The 16,845-nt window shown below is 40.3% G+C and overlaps 1 protein-coding gene across 1 annotated transcript; it reads left to right on the top strand.

Moving 5' to 3' along the window:
- The first annotated feature begins 1,771 nt into the window (after positions 1–1,771).
- On the top strand, positions 1,772–15,238 carry LOC102256747 (IST1 homolog). Its single transcript, XM_014529164.1, has 9 exons — positions 1,772–1,785; positions 3,240–3,305; positions 5,384–5,564; positions 6,065–6,152; positions 6,810–6,893; positions 9,078–9,188; positions 11,764–11,952; positions 14,476–14,518; positions 14,977–15,238. The coding sequence occupies exons 3-9, from the start codon at positions 5,500–5,502 to the stop codon at positions 15,165–15,167; spliced, it is 771 nt and encodes a 256-aa protein (XP_014384650.1). The 5' UTR covers positions 1,772–1,785; positions 3,240–3,305; positions 5,384–5,499; the 3' UTR covers positions 15,168–15,238.
- The last annotated feature ends 1,607 nt before the right edge of the window (positions 15,239–16,845 follow it).

Genomic DNA, 16,845 nt, shown 5'->3' with positions numbered 1-16,845 from the left:
TAACTGAAATAAAATGGACACCATTTGAATTTGTGCTTCGGTTACAATACATCTATGAAAAAAAAAAGTAGTTCTGCATACAGAAAAAAACAAACTAAATTGAGAAAAAAATGCATTTGCCTGTTGGAGAGACATTGGATTCTGAGTGGATTTTTCCCCTTGCAGTTTCTGCAAACTTTGTTCAATAAATAATCATTGCTTTTTGGCTGATTTAAAAAGTACTGACTGTGCCCTGGTCCCTACTGTGTAGCTATCTGGCCTTAGGAAAGTCATTTTACTACTTGACTTGGGTTTGCACTTCTGCAAAATGAGAAGCTTAAACTAAATGAAGGGGTGGGAGTAAAATGTAAATAGAAGAGCTCTAAAAATTTTAAGTTAAAAAAATAGGCAAACATGTACAGTGCAATATCATGTATTTAATGTTAAAAGATATAACATTATAGTTGCATAGGTATCTGTATAGAAAGAGTGGAAGGATGTGTAACAACTAGCTAATGTTGGTTATTTTGGGAGAGGAAAGTGGAATTGGATGGTGGCCGAAAGAAACAAAAGGAACTTATGTTATTGTTTGGATTTTTAATGAAAATATTACCTTACAAATATTAAAATAAGTTAAAATAAAAACAAAGAAATACAAATAAAGTGTATGACCTCTAAGATTCTTTCAAGGGAATCCTTAGATCTCAATTTCAATATTTTCTCACCTTGATGGGGACAAAGAATCATCAAAATTATTGAACTGCACACACAAACACACACACACACACACACACACACACACACACACCCCTTGCACCCGTGGATAAAACATAGTGAAGCTACTGATGTGTAGCCATCTAAATCAGAGGGCTTTGCTTCATGAATATTAATATTACTCATGATAGTCATCTCTCTCAGTTTGGCCAAGAAGGAAGTCCTGTGGTCACTCAGTGATTCCGTTTTAGCACTAGCTGGCATTCTGGTTTCTAGGTTCATTGCTTAGCTCACTAAACTGGCATTAAGATTATAAAACAGACCTCCTTGAACCATCCAGGTGTATTCAAGGGTAGCTCATTTTTCCCAGATCAAGATACACACTCCGAGGTCTGTTTTTCAGACAAGTTGAAAGAGCAGACACAGGTAGACGCAAGCAAAAAAAATGTTTTTGACTACCAGCCATTAATTACAATTACGTGGTGCAAAGGCATGTCTGGTTAAAAAAACAGGATGTTCTGATTGGTGAAACACAGGTGATTTCCTGGTTTGGTGCTGCAGTCGCAAAAGGGTGGGTCATCTCTCTGCTGTCTCCTGTTTTAGAAATCTTTACTCCAAGCAATCCTGATTTCTTTGGTCGTACATTTCGATGGTAGGAAGCTCCATAGTGTCCGTTTAACAGGAATAGTAGTGATAAGTAAACTAACATAGTTTTTAGACTTAAGACACTGAAATAACCAAATAACCAAAAGTTACCTTATCTCTCTAAAAAAAAATCTGTATTATTCTCTGATATCTGGATAATTCTTTATGTAAGTTATTTCTATTAAGTAAACCTGGGGTCTTAAACACTGTAACTGGCTCAATAGATAGTTGTTGAATGAAATTTCACAAAGATACCCCACACCGGGAGACCTTCCTTGCTAATTCCTTTGCTCCCATTTCCTCATTTATGTACTCTTACCTAGTTAACCTGTTTGCTATCTGTTCTCAATCTCATCTGAGAGTCTTTCTGTTTTATTTCACCAAGTTTTTTTTTTCTTCCCCCCACAGAGTTTAAAGAACTGATGAACTGAAAGGAGATTTTTAAAGGTATTTGGGATATCTGGGGACTGGAGAATTAAACTGCAATGTTTTTTCCACCTCTTCGCTTCCCCTAGGTTCATATTGAATTCCTGCGATGTGTGCAGATTGAATTTGTGTGATGGGAGAGCCTACGCTACCCTGTTGGTAGGAAAATAACGACAAAACCCCGCCGGGCTGGTTCTGCTCCCTGAGCGGGCAGGAGCTTCAAACCAGCTCTCCGTGTTGCCTGTTTCCTCTTTGTGGTTTTTCTAGCCCTGTACCACAGGCATGGGAAGCTCAGACCATTATCCCAGTTTGGTTTTATTTTTGGTGTTTTGTTTTTTGTTTTTTTGACGGGAGAATTAAACTGCAATGTTTTTTCCACCTCTTCGCTTCCCCTAGGTTCATATTGAATTCCTGCGATGTGTGCAGATTGAATTTGTGTGATGGGAGAGCCTACGCTACCCTGTTGGTAGGAAAATAACGACAAAACCCCGCCGGGCTGGTTCTGCTCCCTGAGCGGGCAGGAGCTTCAAACCAGCTCTCCGTGTTGCCTGTTTCCTCTTTGTGGTTTTTCTAGACCTGTACCACAGGCATGGGAAGCTCAGACCATTACCCCAGTTTGGTTTTATTTTTGGTGTTTTGTTTTTTGACATTAAGGGATCAAACCAGAGAGAAGTACTTGTAACTTGGGAAACCATGTGTGTCATAACAAGGGGAGGAGGTGGCATTTTTCCTACTGTCGCATCTTCCTGCTTGTGTGCTTCAGCATGTACAGGTGTCATGTTAGGAAAGGAGGTTCCACTTTGCATGCCAGTGGCAGAAGACAACAACTAGCCTCAAGCATGTATTGAAATTATTGAGATACTGATACAGATTTTAGCTTTCCCTAGGAACATGTTGGTGCCTGGCATTGGATGTCCAAATATGGAAACGTGCAATGTTTTAAGCTTGTGTTTTATCTACTTCTCTGAAAAATTCTATGTCCTCATTCCCATGTGCTTTTAATGCTATGTGATCTCTTCCTATGGGGATTTCCCTTTCAAATTCATTAATATTTTTTTAGAAGGAGGACTTACAATTTCTCCATTAGTGAGTAATATGTCCTGTGGGGAGGGGAATCACACTTTGTTGTCTGCTTCCTTAGACACTTGCCAAAGACTTTCATGTTTGTCAGAAACTTCCTGCAGAACTCTCAAAAGTTTCAGCAAAAACACTGATGACTGGAATAAATTGGAGGAAACGTAACCCCTATTTGAATGGCAAGAGTCATGTGTGTGGAATGGGTCCGTGGAGAAGCAAGTGCCGCCAGGCCATTACCGAGCAGTCAGGAATTCATTCCATGGGGCTTGTTGAATGAATAAAGTGGATGTTGAGAAACTGGAGCTCCCATGACACTGATAAACTCTCTCTTTCTCTGGGAAACTTGCTCAGAGTTGCTGTGCCTTGTGGTGAAATCATGTTCGGCTCTGTCTTCAAAGCTGATCGCCTTCGGGTCAACTTGCAACTGGTTGTCAATCGCCTAAAACTCCTGGAAAGAAAGAAAAGTGAGTAATACTCCAGGCAGGCCAGCAGCCAGCTGCCTCTCCGATCACTGTGCAATCTAGCCTCAACTCCAGTGCGCCGGCTGATATACCTCCTAAGACCTTACTGTCCGACTTTGGAATTTATTTGTTTTCAAACTGTAAGAGAAAGTTTATTTAGAAAGTCACAGAGGTAGAAGTGAGCTGTAGAAGTGTAGAAGAAATGGACTCAGGAAACATGTTACAGAGGCAAAGGAAGGGCCCTTGTAGCTTTGAAGAAAGGGAAACACCAACTTCGGAATTAAAATAATGTTTCTGACTGGGGTGAATGTGGGAATGGTTATTACAGTGATCAAATCATTTAAAAATTTCCAGTGTCAGCTCTGTATCTTGACTCTATCAATATCGCTGTCTTGGTTTTGCAAGATGTTATCACTGGGGAAAACTCAGTCAAGTGTACCCGGGGTCTCTCCGTATTACTTCTTACAAACTTCAAGTGATTCTACAATGATCTCAAAATGAAAAGTTTACATTTTTAAAATTTACTGTTGACAGTATTACAGATGTCCCCCATCCCTCCCCCTTTACCCAGTCCCTCCTCCTCCCCAGGTCTTCACCACAATATTGCCTGTGTCCGTGGGCTATGCATGTATGTTCTTTGGTTAATCTCTTCCTTCCCCTCCCCTCTGAGATCTGTCAGTCTGTTCTATGCATCCATGCCTCTGGAAAAAAAAGTTTAATTTTTAAAATATGTTTCCAAAGGTTTAAAATGCAAAACAATATCCCGATTCCTGGACTTCTCTCCCCCGAGGCAGAAAACTTTATCTAGTCAAACTTTTTCAAATGTGCAGTAGCTATGAAGTTTGAACTCCCAGGCACATTTTTCTGGAAAGGATTCCTTATCCTTTTTCAAATATCATCCCCCCACCACCACCCATGCCATTTCTTCTATCAGGTGACAGCTCAAGTAGCATTATACTCATGCATAGAGGTAATAAGTGTTATCGTCTTTTTTTTTTTTAATCTTCTATCTTTAAGTCCAACTTACTAGTATTTTCTGTTGCCTTTTGCTCTCTCCTCATTCCAGTGGGTCACATGAGTGGTTAACCCCTCGATAAATAGAAAAACTGATGATCTCTGATTATGAGGAGGATTCCAGTGAAATAAGTATTGTACATAAATGCAGTTTTCTGAGTGCCCCCAGAAATCTAGGGTGTCCCAAAAAATGTATTGAGTAAGTATAAAGACTGTCTTTATTAAAATACATTTCATTTCAAAATTGAGCTATCAGCTGTCAAAGTGTATATACCTTTTTTGGAACACCCTGTATAATTTATTGGTAGATAGGTAGTAGTTGCTCAAAGTTTCAAATTGATTTTTGGGCATTACTTAGCCAAATCTTGGCAGCAGGTGTTTGGGCATTATGTAGGTATTAGGGGCCTAAGGAAAGTACCCCAAATAAATGAAATTTAGCCAAATCCAGTGGTTCCCCTTTTGTTACCATGAACAATGAAGATGACATTGATGACATCCACAGAACTTGTGAATTTTAAAATGCATGCTCACATATTCTTTTATTTGATCCTGATAATACAGTGATACATATTATTATCCAGATAAGTTTTATACTCTTCTTACAAATGAAGAAATTTAAACAAGAAGTACCTGAGTGATTTGAGATAAATAAAGCAAATTAGCCCTGTCTTATTTAAATTGATTTCTTTTTAAAAAATATTTTTATTGATTACCAGAGAGGAAGGGAGAAGGAGAGAGAGATAGAAACATCAATGATGAGAGAGAATCATTGGTCGGCTGTTTCCTGGCATACCTCCCACCGGGGATCGAGCCCGAAACCCGGGCATGTGCCCTGACCGGGAATCCAACCATGAAAGCTCAACCACTGAGCCACAACAGCCGGGCTAAATTGATTCTTTTTTTTTTTTAAAGGAGATAATAATCTTGACCTTCCAGGGTTCTATTTGTAACACAAACTATAACCTGGACACACAATAAATGTTTGTTGATATTAGGATGGGTGTAACAGCAGCTTAGCATTTATCTGAAACACATCCATTTTTCTATGTGTGTGCTTTATGCTGCAGCCGAGCAGGCCCAGAAAGCAAGGAAGGAGGTCGCTGACCATCTGGCTGCTGGGAAAGATGAACGAGCTCGGATCCGAGTGGAGCACATTATACGGGAAGACTACCTCGTGGAGGCCATGGAGATCCTGGAGCTGTATTGTGACCTGCTGCTGGCCCGGTTTAGCTTGATCCAGGCCACAAAGTGAGACTTATTGAACTGGCATTGTTTCTCAGGCTCAAAGGAGTGATAAGGCATCCCTGCCCCCTATGGCTCTAACTTTTTGGGACTTTGTCTCTGCTTGAAAAGAATATGTCAGTCCAAAGAGCCATTAAAAAAACACACCAAATAGATGTCCTTTCCCTCCCTAAGCTGTAAAAATACAATATAAACTTGTAGTAGAAAAGTTGAAAAATACAGCCAAAAAGAATCCATGATCACCAAATCTGGAATGAGGATTTGATTTTGGTATATTTCCTTTCAGTTTATATATGTATACTAATATGTATGTATGTGTGTATAAACACAAGTATGTGTGTTATATACTTTTATATACATATATGTACATAGAAGTCCATATTCTAATTTCAGCTTAAAAATTTTATTATAACATTATATTTTGAACTTTGTCCATGGACTACCTTTGAAGCAGTGAAAGAGGGAAGCAGAAAGCTCTGAGTTTCATGATTTTGTGCTTTGCTTAGGGACCTGGATTCTGGTCTGGCTGAATCTGTGTCTACACTAATCTGGGCAGCTCCACGACTCCAGTCAGAGGTGCCTGAGCTGAAAATAGTAAGTTTGATGAGTTTTAATCACATGTGCCATGATTGTAAGTGAGAGTATCACTAATGTTACTCATTTAGACTTGGGGAATCCTAGCCTCTCTTAAAGAATAACCCCCTCCAAAAGTATTTTCTTCTGTTAGTCTTTAAGTGAAAAATAAATACTGTTTTTAATGACAATGTAGGGGGGGAAAACCTTGCCTAAAAAAATAAAACTTGAAATTAAGTTTCTTTTATGGGGGAAAGGGTGTCATAATTTATACGGTGTTTAGAATTAGAGGTTTATCAGATACTTAAAAACAAAGCAAAGTGCTTATTTGCCTTTATTATAATCCTCATCTGAGGTTATTTTTTTTCATTGATTTTCAGAGAGAGGGAAAGACAGAGAGAAATATTATGTGAGAGAAATACATCGATTGGTTGCCTCCTGTACCCTTAACCGAAATCAAACTCGGGACCCTTTGGTCTGCAGGCTGATGCTCTATCCAAACCGGCTAGGACGCAAAGTGCTTATTTTGTTATTGCTGTTTGATGCTAAAAGAACATCATTCCAGTGAGGTAACATGAAAGTGGTTTTTGCTCTTTCGGTTGTTCTTTATCGAAAGCAAATCTGCCATAACTTGACGCATTTTGCCTTTCTTTCTTTCTTGGTGATGGCTTGCTGCAGGTATCTGATCAGCTGTGTGCAAAGTACAGCCAAGAGTATGGTCAGCTGTGTCGAACCACTGAGATTGGAACTGTCAGCTCTCGGGTAGTACCACTTCCAGAGGCACATTTTTCTAAACCAAGAAGTCTGGGAAAAGCTGAGCAAACTCAGAACACATAATTCTGTGTAGAGTGAAAGATGTATAGAAGTAATTTTTGCATTGGAGGCGGAGGAACTTGGATAAAGATCTTGGATTAGGGGACTCAGATCTTTTAAAGGGGGTAAAATATATGGTGATATATAGGAACTAGATTTTTGATGGTCAGCACCCTATAGTGTATACAGATATCTATACTAATAAAAGGGTAATTGCTAATTAGGGTGGACGTCCTTCCGGACAAAGCCTCAGCGGCTGCCTGAGGCTCAAGCAAGCTGCGAATGGCGGCTGCTGCTGCCTAGGGCTGGCCTGAGGCTCAGGCAGCCATGGTGGCCACCAGTGGCAGCAGCAGTGAGGTGATGGGGGTGGTGCCTTCCCCTGATCAGCCAGGTCACCTCCAGCAGAGGGGTCCGAGGCAGAGGTGGTTAGGGGCAATCAGGCCAGCAGGGGGGCAAGGTAGGGGCGATCAGGCTGGCAGGGGCCAAGGTAGGGGCGATCAGGCAAGCTGGCAGAGGAGTTAGGAGCCAGCGGTCCTGGATTGGGAGAGGGATGTCCCTCTGCCCGTTTAGGCCCGATCCCTGGGGCCTAAACCGGAAGTCGGACATACCCCGAGGGGTCCCAGATTGGAGAGGGTGCAGGCTGGGCTGAGGGACCCCTCTTCCCCACCTCCCCCCCCCACAAATTTCGTGCACCGGGCTTCTAGTTGATTTATAATGTTCTACACCTGAAACTTATATAATGTTAGTAACCAATGTTACCTCAATTAAGAAAAATTAGAGTAGCCCTGGCTAGTTTGACTCAGTGGTTAGAGTGTCAACCTGCATACCAAAGTATCTCGGGTTCAATTCCCAGTTAAGGGCACGTACCTCAGTTGCATGCTCAATCCCCAGGGAGCGTGCGGGAGGCAAATAATCGATGTGTCTCTCTCACTTCAATGTTTCTTGCTCTCTTCCCTCCTTCCCCTTTCCTTCCACTCTCTCTAAAAATTAATGGAAAAAATATCCTCCCTCCTCGGGTGAGGATGAAAAACAAAACAAAAACTAGAGTCAATAAAACTTAGATGCTATATTTTTTTTTAAAATATATTTTTATTGACTTCAGAGAAGGGAGGAGAGAGATAGAAACATCAATGATGAGAGAGAATCATTGATCAGCTCCCTCCTGCACGCCCCCTAGGGGGAATCGAGCCCTGAAATCTGGGCATGTGCCCTGACCAGGAATTGAACCCATGACTTCCTAGTTCATAGGTCGATGCTCAACCACTGAGCTATACCACCTGGGCTGATTCTTTATTAAGAAAACATTCATTTTCCTAAATGCAACTGGCCTAATAATACAAAAGAAGTTATTGAAACTTTGAAGTTTCAAATTTTGAACATCTTATGTAATTCAGGACTGACATTCAGCTGGACACAGGCATCTGGCTGAAGTAGTTGTTTCAGGCTGTTGGACATTCTCATCACTCAGGGTATCCATTCTGATTCCTTAATATCTTGCTGTACTGGTTGTTGTGTATGGTGAATATTACCTCTGACATAATTCAAATACTTGTCATAAAATCAGAATTCTTGATTCACAATATTTTTATGTCTATTTTTTTTCTCTTATTCTATTTGGTTTGAGGTTCCTTCACCCCAGGAAAGGGCTGTCTTATAAGGAGGGCCCCTCCTTGTTGTTGCTAAATTATATATCTTTTTAAAAAAAATCCTCACCTGAGGATATGGTTTTCAATGATTATAGAGAAGGAGGAAGGGAGAGGGAGAGAGATGTGAGAGAGAAACATTGACATTGATGTGAGAGAGAAACATCTACCAGTTGCTTCCCATATGCGCTCTGACAGGGGATTGAACCCACAACCTGGGTACATGCCCTGACCGGGAATCAAACCCTAGACTCTTCTTTGCACAGGAAGATGCTCTAGCCAATTGAGCACATCGGCCAGGGCGCTAAGTTATATTTCTTTTTAAAATCATACATCTTAAATAACAGTGACCAGAAAGATGAAGAGCAATGATGCAGAGGTGAAAAATCACCTAAACTTTTTTTGTTTCTTACTTTGTAAGGGTGTGTGTGTGTGTGTGTGTGTGTGTGTGTGTGTGTGACCAACTCTTGTTATGTTCTTTATTTTGCAGCTAATGTGTAAATTAAATGTGAACAGTCTACCCCAGGTTTTAGTGGAACAGTATCTGATAGAAATTGCTAAGAACTATAATGTGCCATATAAATCCAAGGCAACCATCATGGTGAGTACTTTCAAGAAGGGAGGATTGATTTAAAGCTGAGGTTTTTATTGTGCACTGGAAGATTTTTTTTTCCTATTTATGAATGTGGCTCTCGGGGTAGCTGTCAGGATTGTAAATCAGGTGAAATTTGTACCTTTTCTCCGCCCACATACTTTTCCTAACAGAGTTTCACTTCTGGTAACTGTCAGATGACCCTTCTAAGTTGTTAACAATAGAAGAGAGATAATAATTGTTAATAGTTATTAACAAATCTCATAAGCTTGTCGAGATAATTAAATGAGCTAATACGTACAAGGGATTTAAATGCAATGCCTGGCCCATCACAGATGTAATCAAATTTTGCTTTTTATCATCATCATTATTATCACAGAAGGTGGATTAAGCTTCCACAAGGTGGTCATGGACTGTTTTAAGGCCAGAGGGATTTCTCCCTAATGCCTCTCAAATCACCTCATATGGGAAGTGACTTATTTTAGCCATTGATAAAATTGTCTGTGGTAACTTTATAAAGGATAACCTTGTCCTCAGGCACCAAACGTGTGCTTAGTGCAGGCATGAAGCCACAAAGGAAGTCTGTTCCGTCCTCTGTGTTCCCACTGGGCTGCCTTCCAATGGATGAGCAGCATGCATCATGTTGGGTTGTGGTTAAAGGGCACGCTTGTCTTTTCTGATGCTTTGTTCCTGATGGTTTCCTGATAGGGACTCTTTTACCCATTTTTTTTCTCTTTCAAAGAGTTATATGTTTTTTGGGGGGGAAAAATGACACATTGTAAAAATATAGATAATACCAAAAGGGACTGTGAAGAAGTAAACGCTACATGAAATGGTAGTAGAGATGTGCCCAAGGGCTCAGCCTTGGACCTCTTCTCTTTCTTCCCTACTCTCTGGGTGATTTTATCTAACATCCTGTTTTTCTTTTCTTTTTTTTTAAATTTAATTTTGTTTTATTTCTTAAAGTATTACAAAGAGTATTACATATGTCTCCTTTTTTTCCCCCCTTGACCTTCCCCTGGCCTCCTCTACCAGCCAGTGTCTTGTTCCATTGGTTATGCTTATATGCATGCATACAAGTCCTTCGGTTGATCTCTTACCCACCCCAACCCTCCCTGGCCTTCCCACTGTAGTTTGACAGTCTGTTCAATGCTGCTCTGCCTCTTTATCTATTTTTGTTCATCAGTTTATAATGGTCTTTATTATCCATAAATGAGTGAGATCATGTGGTATTTTTCTTGGCTTCCCAAGGGCTGGCACAGCCTCGCAGGGGCCATCTCAGCCTCACAGGGGCCATTTCAACCTCACAGGGGCCGTTTCAACCTCACAGGGGCCGTTTCAACCTCTCAGGGGCCATTTCAACCTCTCAGGGGCCGTTTCAACCTCAAGGGGCCGTAACATCCTGGTTTTCAATACCATCTTAATGGTGAGGACTTCTAGTCATACTAGTATATCACTAGCTAAGGACTCTAGGCTGGTATGAACTCCATCCTCATATATCCACCCACTTTCTTGATATAAATACCTTTACTTGAATATTTCAGAGGCATCTCAAACTTAACATGTGCTCTTACCAGATAAGACTTACCCCTTCCAAGAACCCATTCACTCTACAGTGCATGGGGATTCTAGGTGAGGGCAAAAAATCTTGATATCTCTTGACTCCCCCTTTTCTCTCAACTGCTAGCCCCCAACCAATCTTCAGCAAGTCCTGGTTATTCTACCGTCTAAATATAGGCAGCATCCTGCCCCTTCTCACCATCTCCACTGACAGTATCCTGGGCTAACCTGCACTAACCTCTTCCCTGGATGATTGCAAGAGGCTCTTAACTGTTTTTCCTGCTTCTCTACTCCTCTTCCTCATTAATGGATGTTCAATACAGCCTTCAGAGATCTGGTTAGTACCCAAGTCAGATGATGTCACACCTCTGCTTTTAAGTCCCCCCCACCCAGTGACTTTTTCTTTCACTTAGAATAATAGACAATGGCTTTCCTAAGACTGAAGAGGCTGCCCACACCCCCTCTCAGTGTGAGGCCCTTATTAGCTACCTTCTCTAAAATGTCCATCTCTTCCCTCTCCCCTGCTTTATATTTTTTCTCTATCACTCCTGTCTTTATCTAACACAGTGATCTTGTTTATTATCTGTCTCTCCCACTGGAATATCGTCAGCTCCAGGAGGGCAGGGACGTTCGTCTGTTGCGTTCATCGTGGCATCCCCAGAACTGTGCCTGGTTTATAAGAGTTTACCCCTGATAAGATTTGCTACACTTTCTTGTAGACATCAGGATGCATATTTATGCTTAGCTCTGCATCACTGGTGGGCCACAGTGTCTGACCTCATAGGTACTCCGAACACAGTCATTGAAACAGGGAAAGAAGAAGGGTGTCTGTCAGAAAGCCTGAGGTTGCTGTTCACTGTCCCTGACTTACACTAGATTCTGTTTCCTGAGGGCAGGAGCCATGTCTCTTTGCTCACTGTTTCTTCCCCAGTGTGTTCCAAGGAGTTTGGCCTGTAGTAGGTATGCAATAAACAAATGTGTAATAAATCGAGGACCCGATATTATTCTCGCCCCCTTGCTTCAGGCTGAAGCCCCGGCAGACCTGGTTAGTGTTGGACTTACCGAGGAGGCCAAGAAAGGCGCCCTTGACGGCGGAGGGGGAACTGTAGCAGGACCTGGGCATCCAGTTTGGGCATCACCAATATCTGCGCCAGAGCCTTTACCTGTGCCGTCCCCGGTCCCTTGTTTCTCATCCCTTCCTCCTGGAAGACAGGTCAGTACGGCTAAGGAAGTTGAATCTGAAATGAGACTGTCAGTACTGCTAGCGTCTATTTCTAAATGGGCCTTTTGAGTGGTAAAATGATCTTTGTGAGGTTTTTTTAAGGCAATTATTTAGCTTATATTTAATGTGTTTTTTGTGCTGAAATTCATGAGAAAATAGGGCCACATACAGCCTTTCATCAACCTCTGGACAATACCACGGTATAGACTGCAAAGAACATTTGTACGAGCTCGACAAATGTGAGAGTCTTTCATGGACAGTGATTTAGACTCGAATTTCAGATGAGATGTATTCAATTTATATGTAGTGAAAACAGTTTACTCTCATGAAAATAGTATAAAAATCTCATAACTGGGTGTATATACAAATTTAGAGAAGTCAAATACGTAAAAAGTAAAGAGCCACAGGCATTAATTTTCTTCCCTCTTTGTTCCTTCAGGGTGAAGTAAAAACAAATTGTTTTATTATTCATATCTGGCCCCATGGAGCTGTTTTTGAGATTTTATATTTTGGGCATAAACTCCTTGTTGAAATTATTTGTCTGAATTAACACCCTGTGTATTGTTCAGCTTCTACTTTTGGAGTGCAAGTCCTCTGGTTTTGTGTGTGTGTGTGTGTGTGTGTGTGTGTGTGTTAAACCTCACCCAAGAATATTTTTTCCTTTGAGTTTTATTTATTGATTTATTTATTTTTTTAAATATATTTTATTGATTTTTTACAGAGAGGAAGGGAGAGAGATAGAGAGTTAGAAACATCGATGAGAGAGAAATATCGATCAGCTGCCTCCTGCACATCTCCTACTGGCGATGTGCCCACAACCAAGGTACATGCCCCTGACCGGAATCGAATCTGGGACCTTTCAGTCCGCAGGCCAACGCTCTATCCACTGAGCCAAACCGGTTTCGGCTCCTTTGAGTTTTAGAAAGAGTGGGAGGGAGGGGGGAAGGGGAGAGAGAGAGAGAAAGAGAGAGAGAGAGGGAGAGAGAGAGAAACATCTATGTGAGAGAGACACATGGATTGGTTGCCTCTCACACAAGCCTCAACTGGGGATCGAACCTGCAACCCTTCGGTTTGTGGGCCTAACCACTTGGCAACACCACCCAGGGCACAAGTCCTCTGATTTAAGAATAAAAAGAAGAATCACTAACTCTGCATGATGTTGCAGAAACGAAGGCAACCAGGTTTGCTAAAGTAATTGTGGTGATAGAAATGTATTAGCCTCAGAAGCTACTGAGGTGGTTCATTCTATACTAGGACAGTGTAACTACCAGATACTGCTAATAATGATTCTAAATATTGTACTAATGTGTTTATTTGATTTTTGGCACTGTGTGGTAATAGGACAGTATCACAAAAGTTGGGGGTTGGGAAAATTAGCCTAAAATAATAAGTGCATGTATTGAAATCTTATTACAAATTAAACGCAGCTCTGTCCTCTTTTTTTAAAAATATATTTTATTGCTTTTTTACAGAGAGGAAGGGAGAGGGATAGAGAGTTAGAAACATCGATGAGAGAGAAGCATCGATCAGCTGCCTCCCGCACACCCCCTACTGGGGATGTGTCTGCAACCAAGGTACATGCCCTTGACCGGAATCGAACCTGGGACTCTTCAGTCCCCAGGCCGACGCTCTATCCAGTGAGCCAAACCGGCTAGGGCAGCTCTGTCCTCTTTAGCTGTATTTTTAAGAATAACATTTCTGTAAAAAAAAAAAAAAGAAGAAAACTTTATGGAAAATTTAAACATATTCATAATTAGAGAGAAAAATATACTGAACTTTCGCGTACACATCACTCATTTTCCACAGTTATCAACATTCTGCTGCTCTTATTTCATCTACCTATTTCTTCCTAAGAGAGAAGGAATTTAAAGCAAATATTAGGCATTACATAATTTTACCTGTAAATACTTCAATATATATTTCTAACATGAACCCTTTGTTTTTATAATATAAAACAATGTCATTATGAAAGCTAACACATTGAAAAACAATTCCTTAATATCATATAATACTCAACCCATATTAAATTTCTCTGATTGCCTCAAAAATGCATTTTTACAGTTATTTTGTTGAAATCAAGATCCAAAAAGATCCACACATTATGTTCAGTTGATATGTCTCTTTAATTCTTTAATCTCTAATACTTCCTTTTCCCCACCTCTCCTTTTTTTTTTTTTTTTTTTTTTTGGTGCTATTTATTTGTTGGAGAAAGAATCCTCTGATTTTATTAAACTGAATCATTCTTCACAAGCAGCATTTCTAGACTGGAAGATAAAAGACTTCCCCGTTCTTGTACGAGGCCACAGGTGACAGAAGAAGCAAAAACCATAGTCACTCCTAAGGCTGATTTCCAGAAGGCATCCGTACACTTTGCCCCAAACAAGAAGGCAGCGTGATTGTGATAAAGTTCACTTAAGTTAATTTTAAGAAATAGTTATTGAAGGCTTACTATGAACAAAATATGTGTTTGGAACTCAAACCAGTTGCTTCCCAGTGATCTTTCTTTTCTTTCAGAATGACTCCTTTAAGAATGATTTGCGTCCTATACTGGTTCCTGGTAAGTATAAGGAATCCTGGTAGTAGTTGGAATTGCTTGATAGTCATGGAAGCTATTTCAGTTGTTATAAGACTGTCATTCCTCCATTGGTGAGAGAAGTTTATTAGTGATTTACCCGGAGTACAGAATGTTCCCTGATAATAGTTAACAATTTTCAAAGTGGATATGGATCTCAAACAGATTTTTAATACAGATAAAGTTTTAAAACCACTACTGTACTAGATCATCTTGTCACATGTTTTGAATAATTGTGCCTTTAAAAAAAATTCCAATTGCCCTTGAAGAAGATTGCCAACACAGTGTAACCATTACCACCATTTCCATGTTGGGGAAATTGTCTAGTTTTCCAGCCTATTATATACTGTTCTTTCAAAAGCATTCATAGTCTTTGAGGCTGAGATTTCATTCTGGGGGACATATTGTTGTGACTTTTAATTACATTTTTTTGAAATGAACAGGTCCAGGATTCAACCCTCAAACTTCTCCAAAGCCAGCATCAAGAACCAAGATTGGTTTTGATAACTTTATGCTGCCTGATTTGCCTGATATAAAACCTCAAGCAAGTCTTTCCATTGACCCTTATGACTCTGAGGAAATTGACTTTGAAGATCTTGACCGGAGACTTGAAATGCTGAAGAAAACCACATAATTCCTTAATCCTGGATTGAGTACTTGCCTGGGAATTAGAACCCTTGGGCACAAATTTTAATATGGCCATGTGGCAACCAGGTTTGCTAAAGTAATTGTGGTGATAGAAATGTATTGGGTCTGAAGTTTTCTCATTTACAATTTCTTCCATTCCTTAAATTCTATGGTTCTCTGTCTGTAATAATGTGTGTGTATGTCTCTGTGCGCATATACATATAATCATATAATTATTCCTGTTTCTTAAAATTCTAAAATTCTATGGAATTCTAAGATTTTGTAATTCCGTTCCTTAAAATTCTGTAATTCTTAGATGAAGATTCCTGACCCACAGAATTTTATTAATTATAGCCAATAAACTTTCATTTTCTCTGAGATTCTTGTTTCTCATGTAATTATTGTTTTTCCCAGGGAGGCAGAAGGGTGTGTATTTAAATCTCATCCCTGTAATTACTAGCTATAAACAAGACTTTTGGTAAATGATACCTTCTCTTGTCAGATGTGCATGAGAGAGCTAAAGAACTAGAGGAATGCGTGTCTTTAAAAAAAATGAGTATCCTAAGGAATGTGCAAACACTAAGAGTGAATAAGAAAATGGTTTTCTGGAAATCAGTGGAATCCTGTATGCCTCGGTTAAAATTTTGAATCTGACACTTACTAGCTGTAAGCTTTCTTTTCCTCACCTATAAAATGGGGGAAATAATGACGATTAAAAGAAATAACCTATGTAAAGCCTTTTAGCACTCAATTGGTTCTCAATAAACATTAATTTTCTTTCTAGTTTTTATTCCCTGCTAAGTTCTATTGGACTATATATTAATGATTCTATGAGACTGGGTAAAGGAGAAGCTGAGAAAACAAGATGGCAAAATTAATTATATTTTTGTTTGTTTCTTGTGTAACTGGTATTTTTTGTTCATTTGTTTTTCTTTTCAAGAGACTTTTTTTTTTAGAGCAGTTTTAGGTTCTTAGAAAAATGCCAAGGTTGGCTGCTTCAGGAAGAAGCTGAGCATCTCTCTCTTTCCAGCCACTGGCTGCCAGAAACTCATGGAAGTGGATGATGAACGCAAACTTCGTACCTTTTATGGGAAGCGTATGGCCACAGAGGTGGCTGCTGCCCGGCTGGAGTGGCTTGATAGTTGAGTGTTGACCTATGAACCAGGAGGTCACAGTTCAATTCTGGGTCAGGGCACATTCCCCGGGTGGTGGGCTCAATCCCCAGTGTGGGATGTGCAGGAGGCAGCCGATCCATGATTCTCTCTCATCATTGATGTTTCTCTCTCTCTCCCCCTCTCCCTTCCTCTCTGAAATCAATAAAAAATATTTAAAAATTAAAATAAAATAAAAAGAAAGAAGTTGCTGCTGATGCTCTGGGTGAAGAATGAAAGGGTTATGTGATTCAAAGCAGTGGTGGGAATGACAAACCAGGTTTCCCCAGGAAGCAGGGTGTCTTGACCCACGACTGTGTCTGTCTGCTGCTAAGGGCTGTTCCTGTTATAGACCCAGGAGGACTGGAGAGAGAGGAAGTGCAGATCTGTTCAGGGCTACGTTGCAGATGCCAAACTCAGCTTGGTCATTGTTTAAAAAAGGGGAGAAAGATGTTCCTGATCTCATGTCGCCTGGGGCCCATAAGAGCTCGCAGAATCCGGAAACTTTTCAATCTCTCTAAAGAAGATGGTGTC

This window comes from Myotis brandtii, unplaced genomic scaffold, assembly GCF_000412655.1.
Source record: "Myotis brandtii unplaced genomic scaffold, ASM41265v1 scaffold670, whole genome shotgun sequence".
Classification (NCBI taxonomy): domain Eukaryota; kingdom Metazoa; phylum Chordata; class Mammalia; order Chiroptera; family Vespertilionidae; genus Myotis; species Myotis brandtii.
Note: the sequence above shows the minus strand (reverse complement) of the source record. Positions and strands in the feature narration are given on the sequence as shown.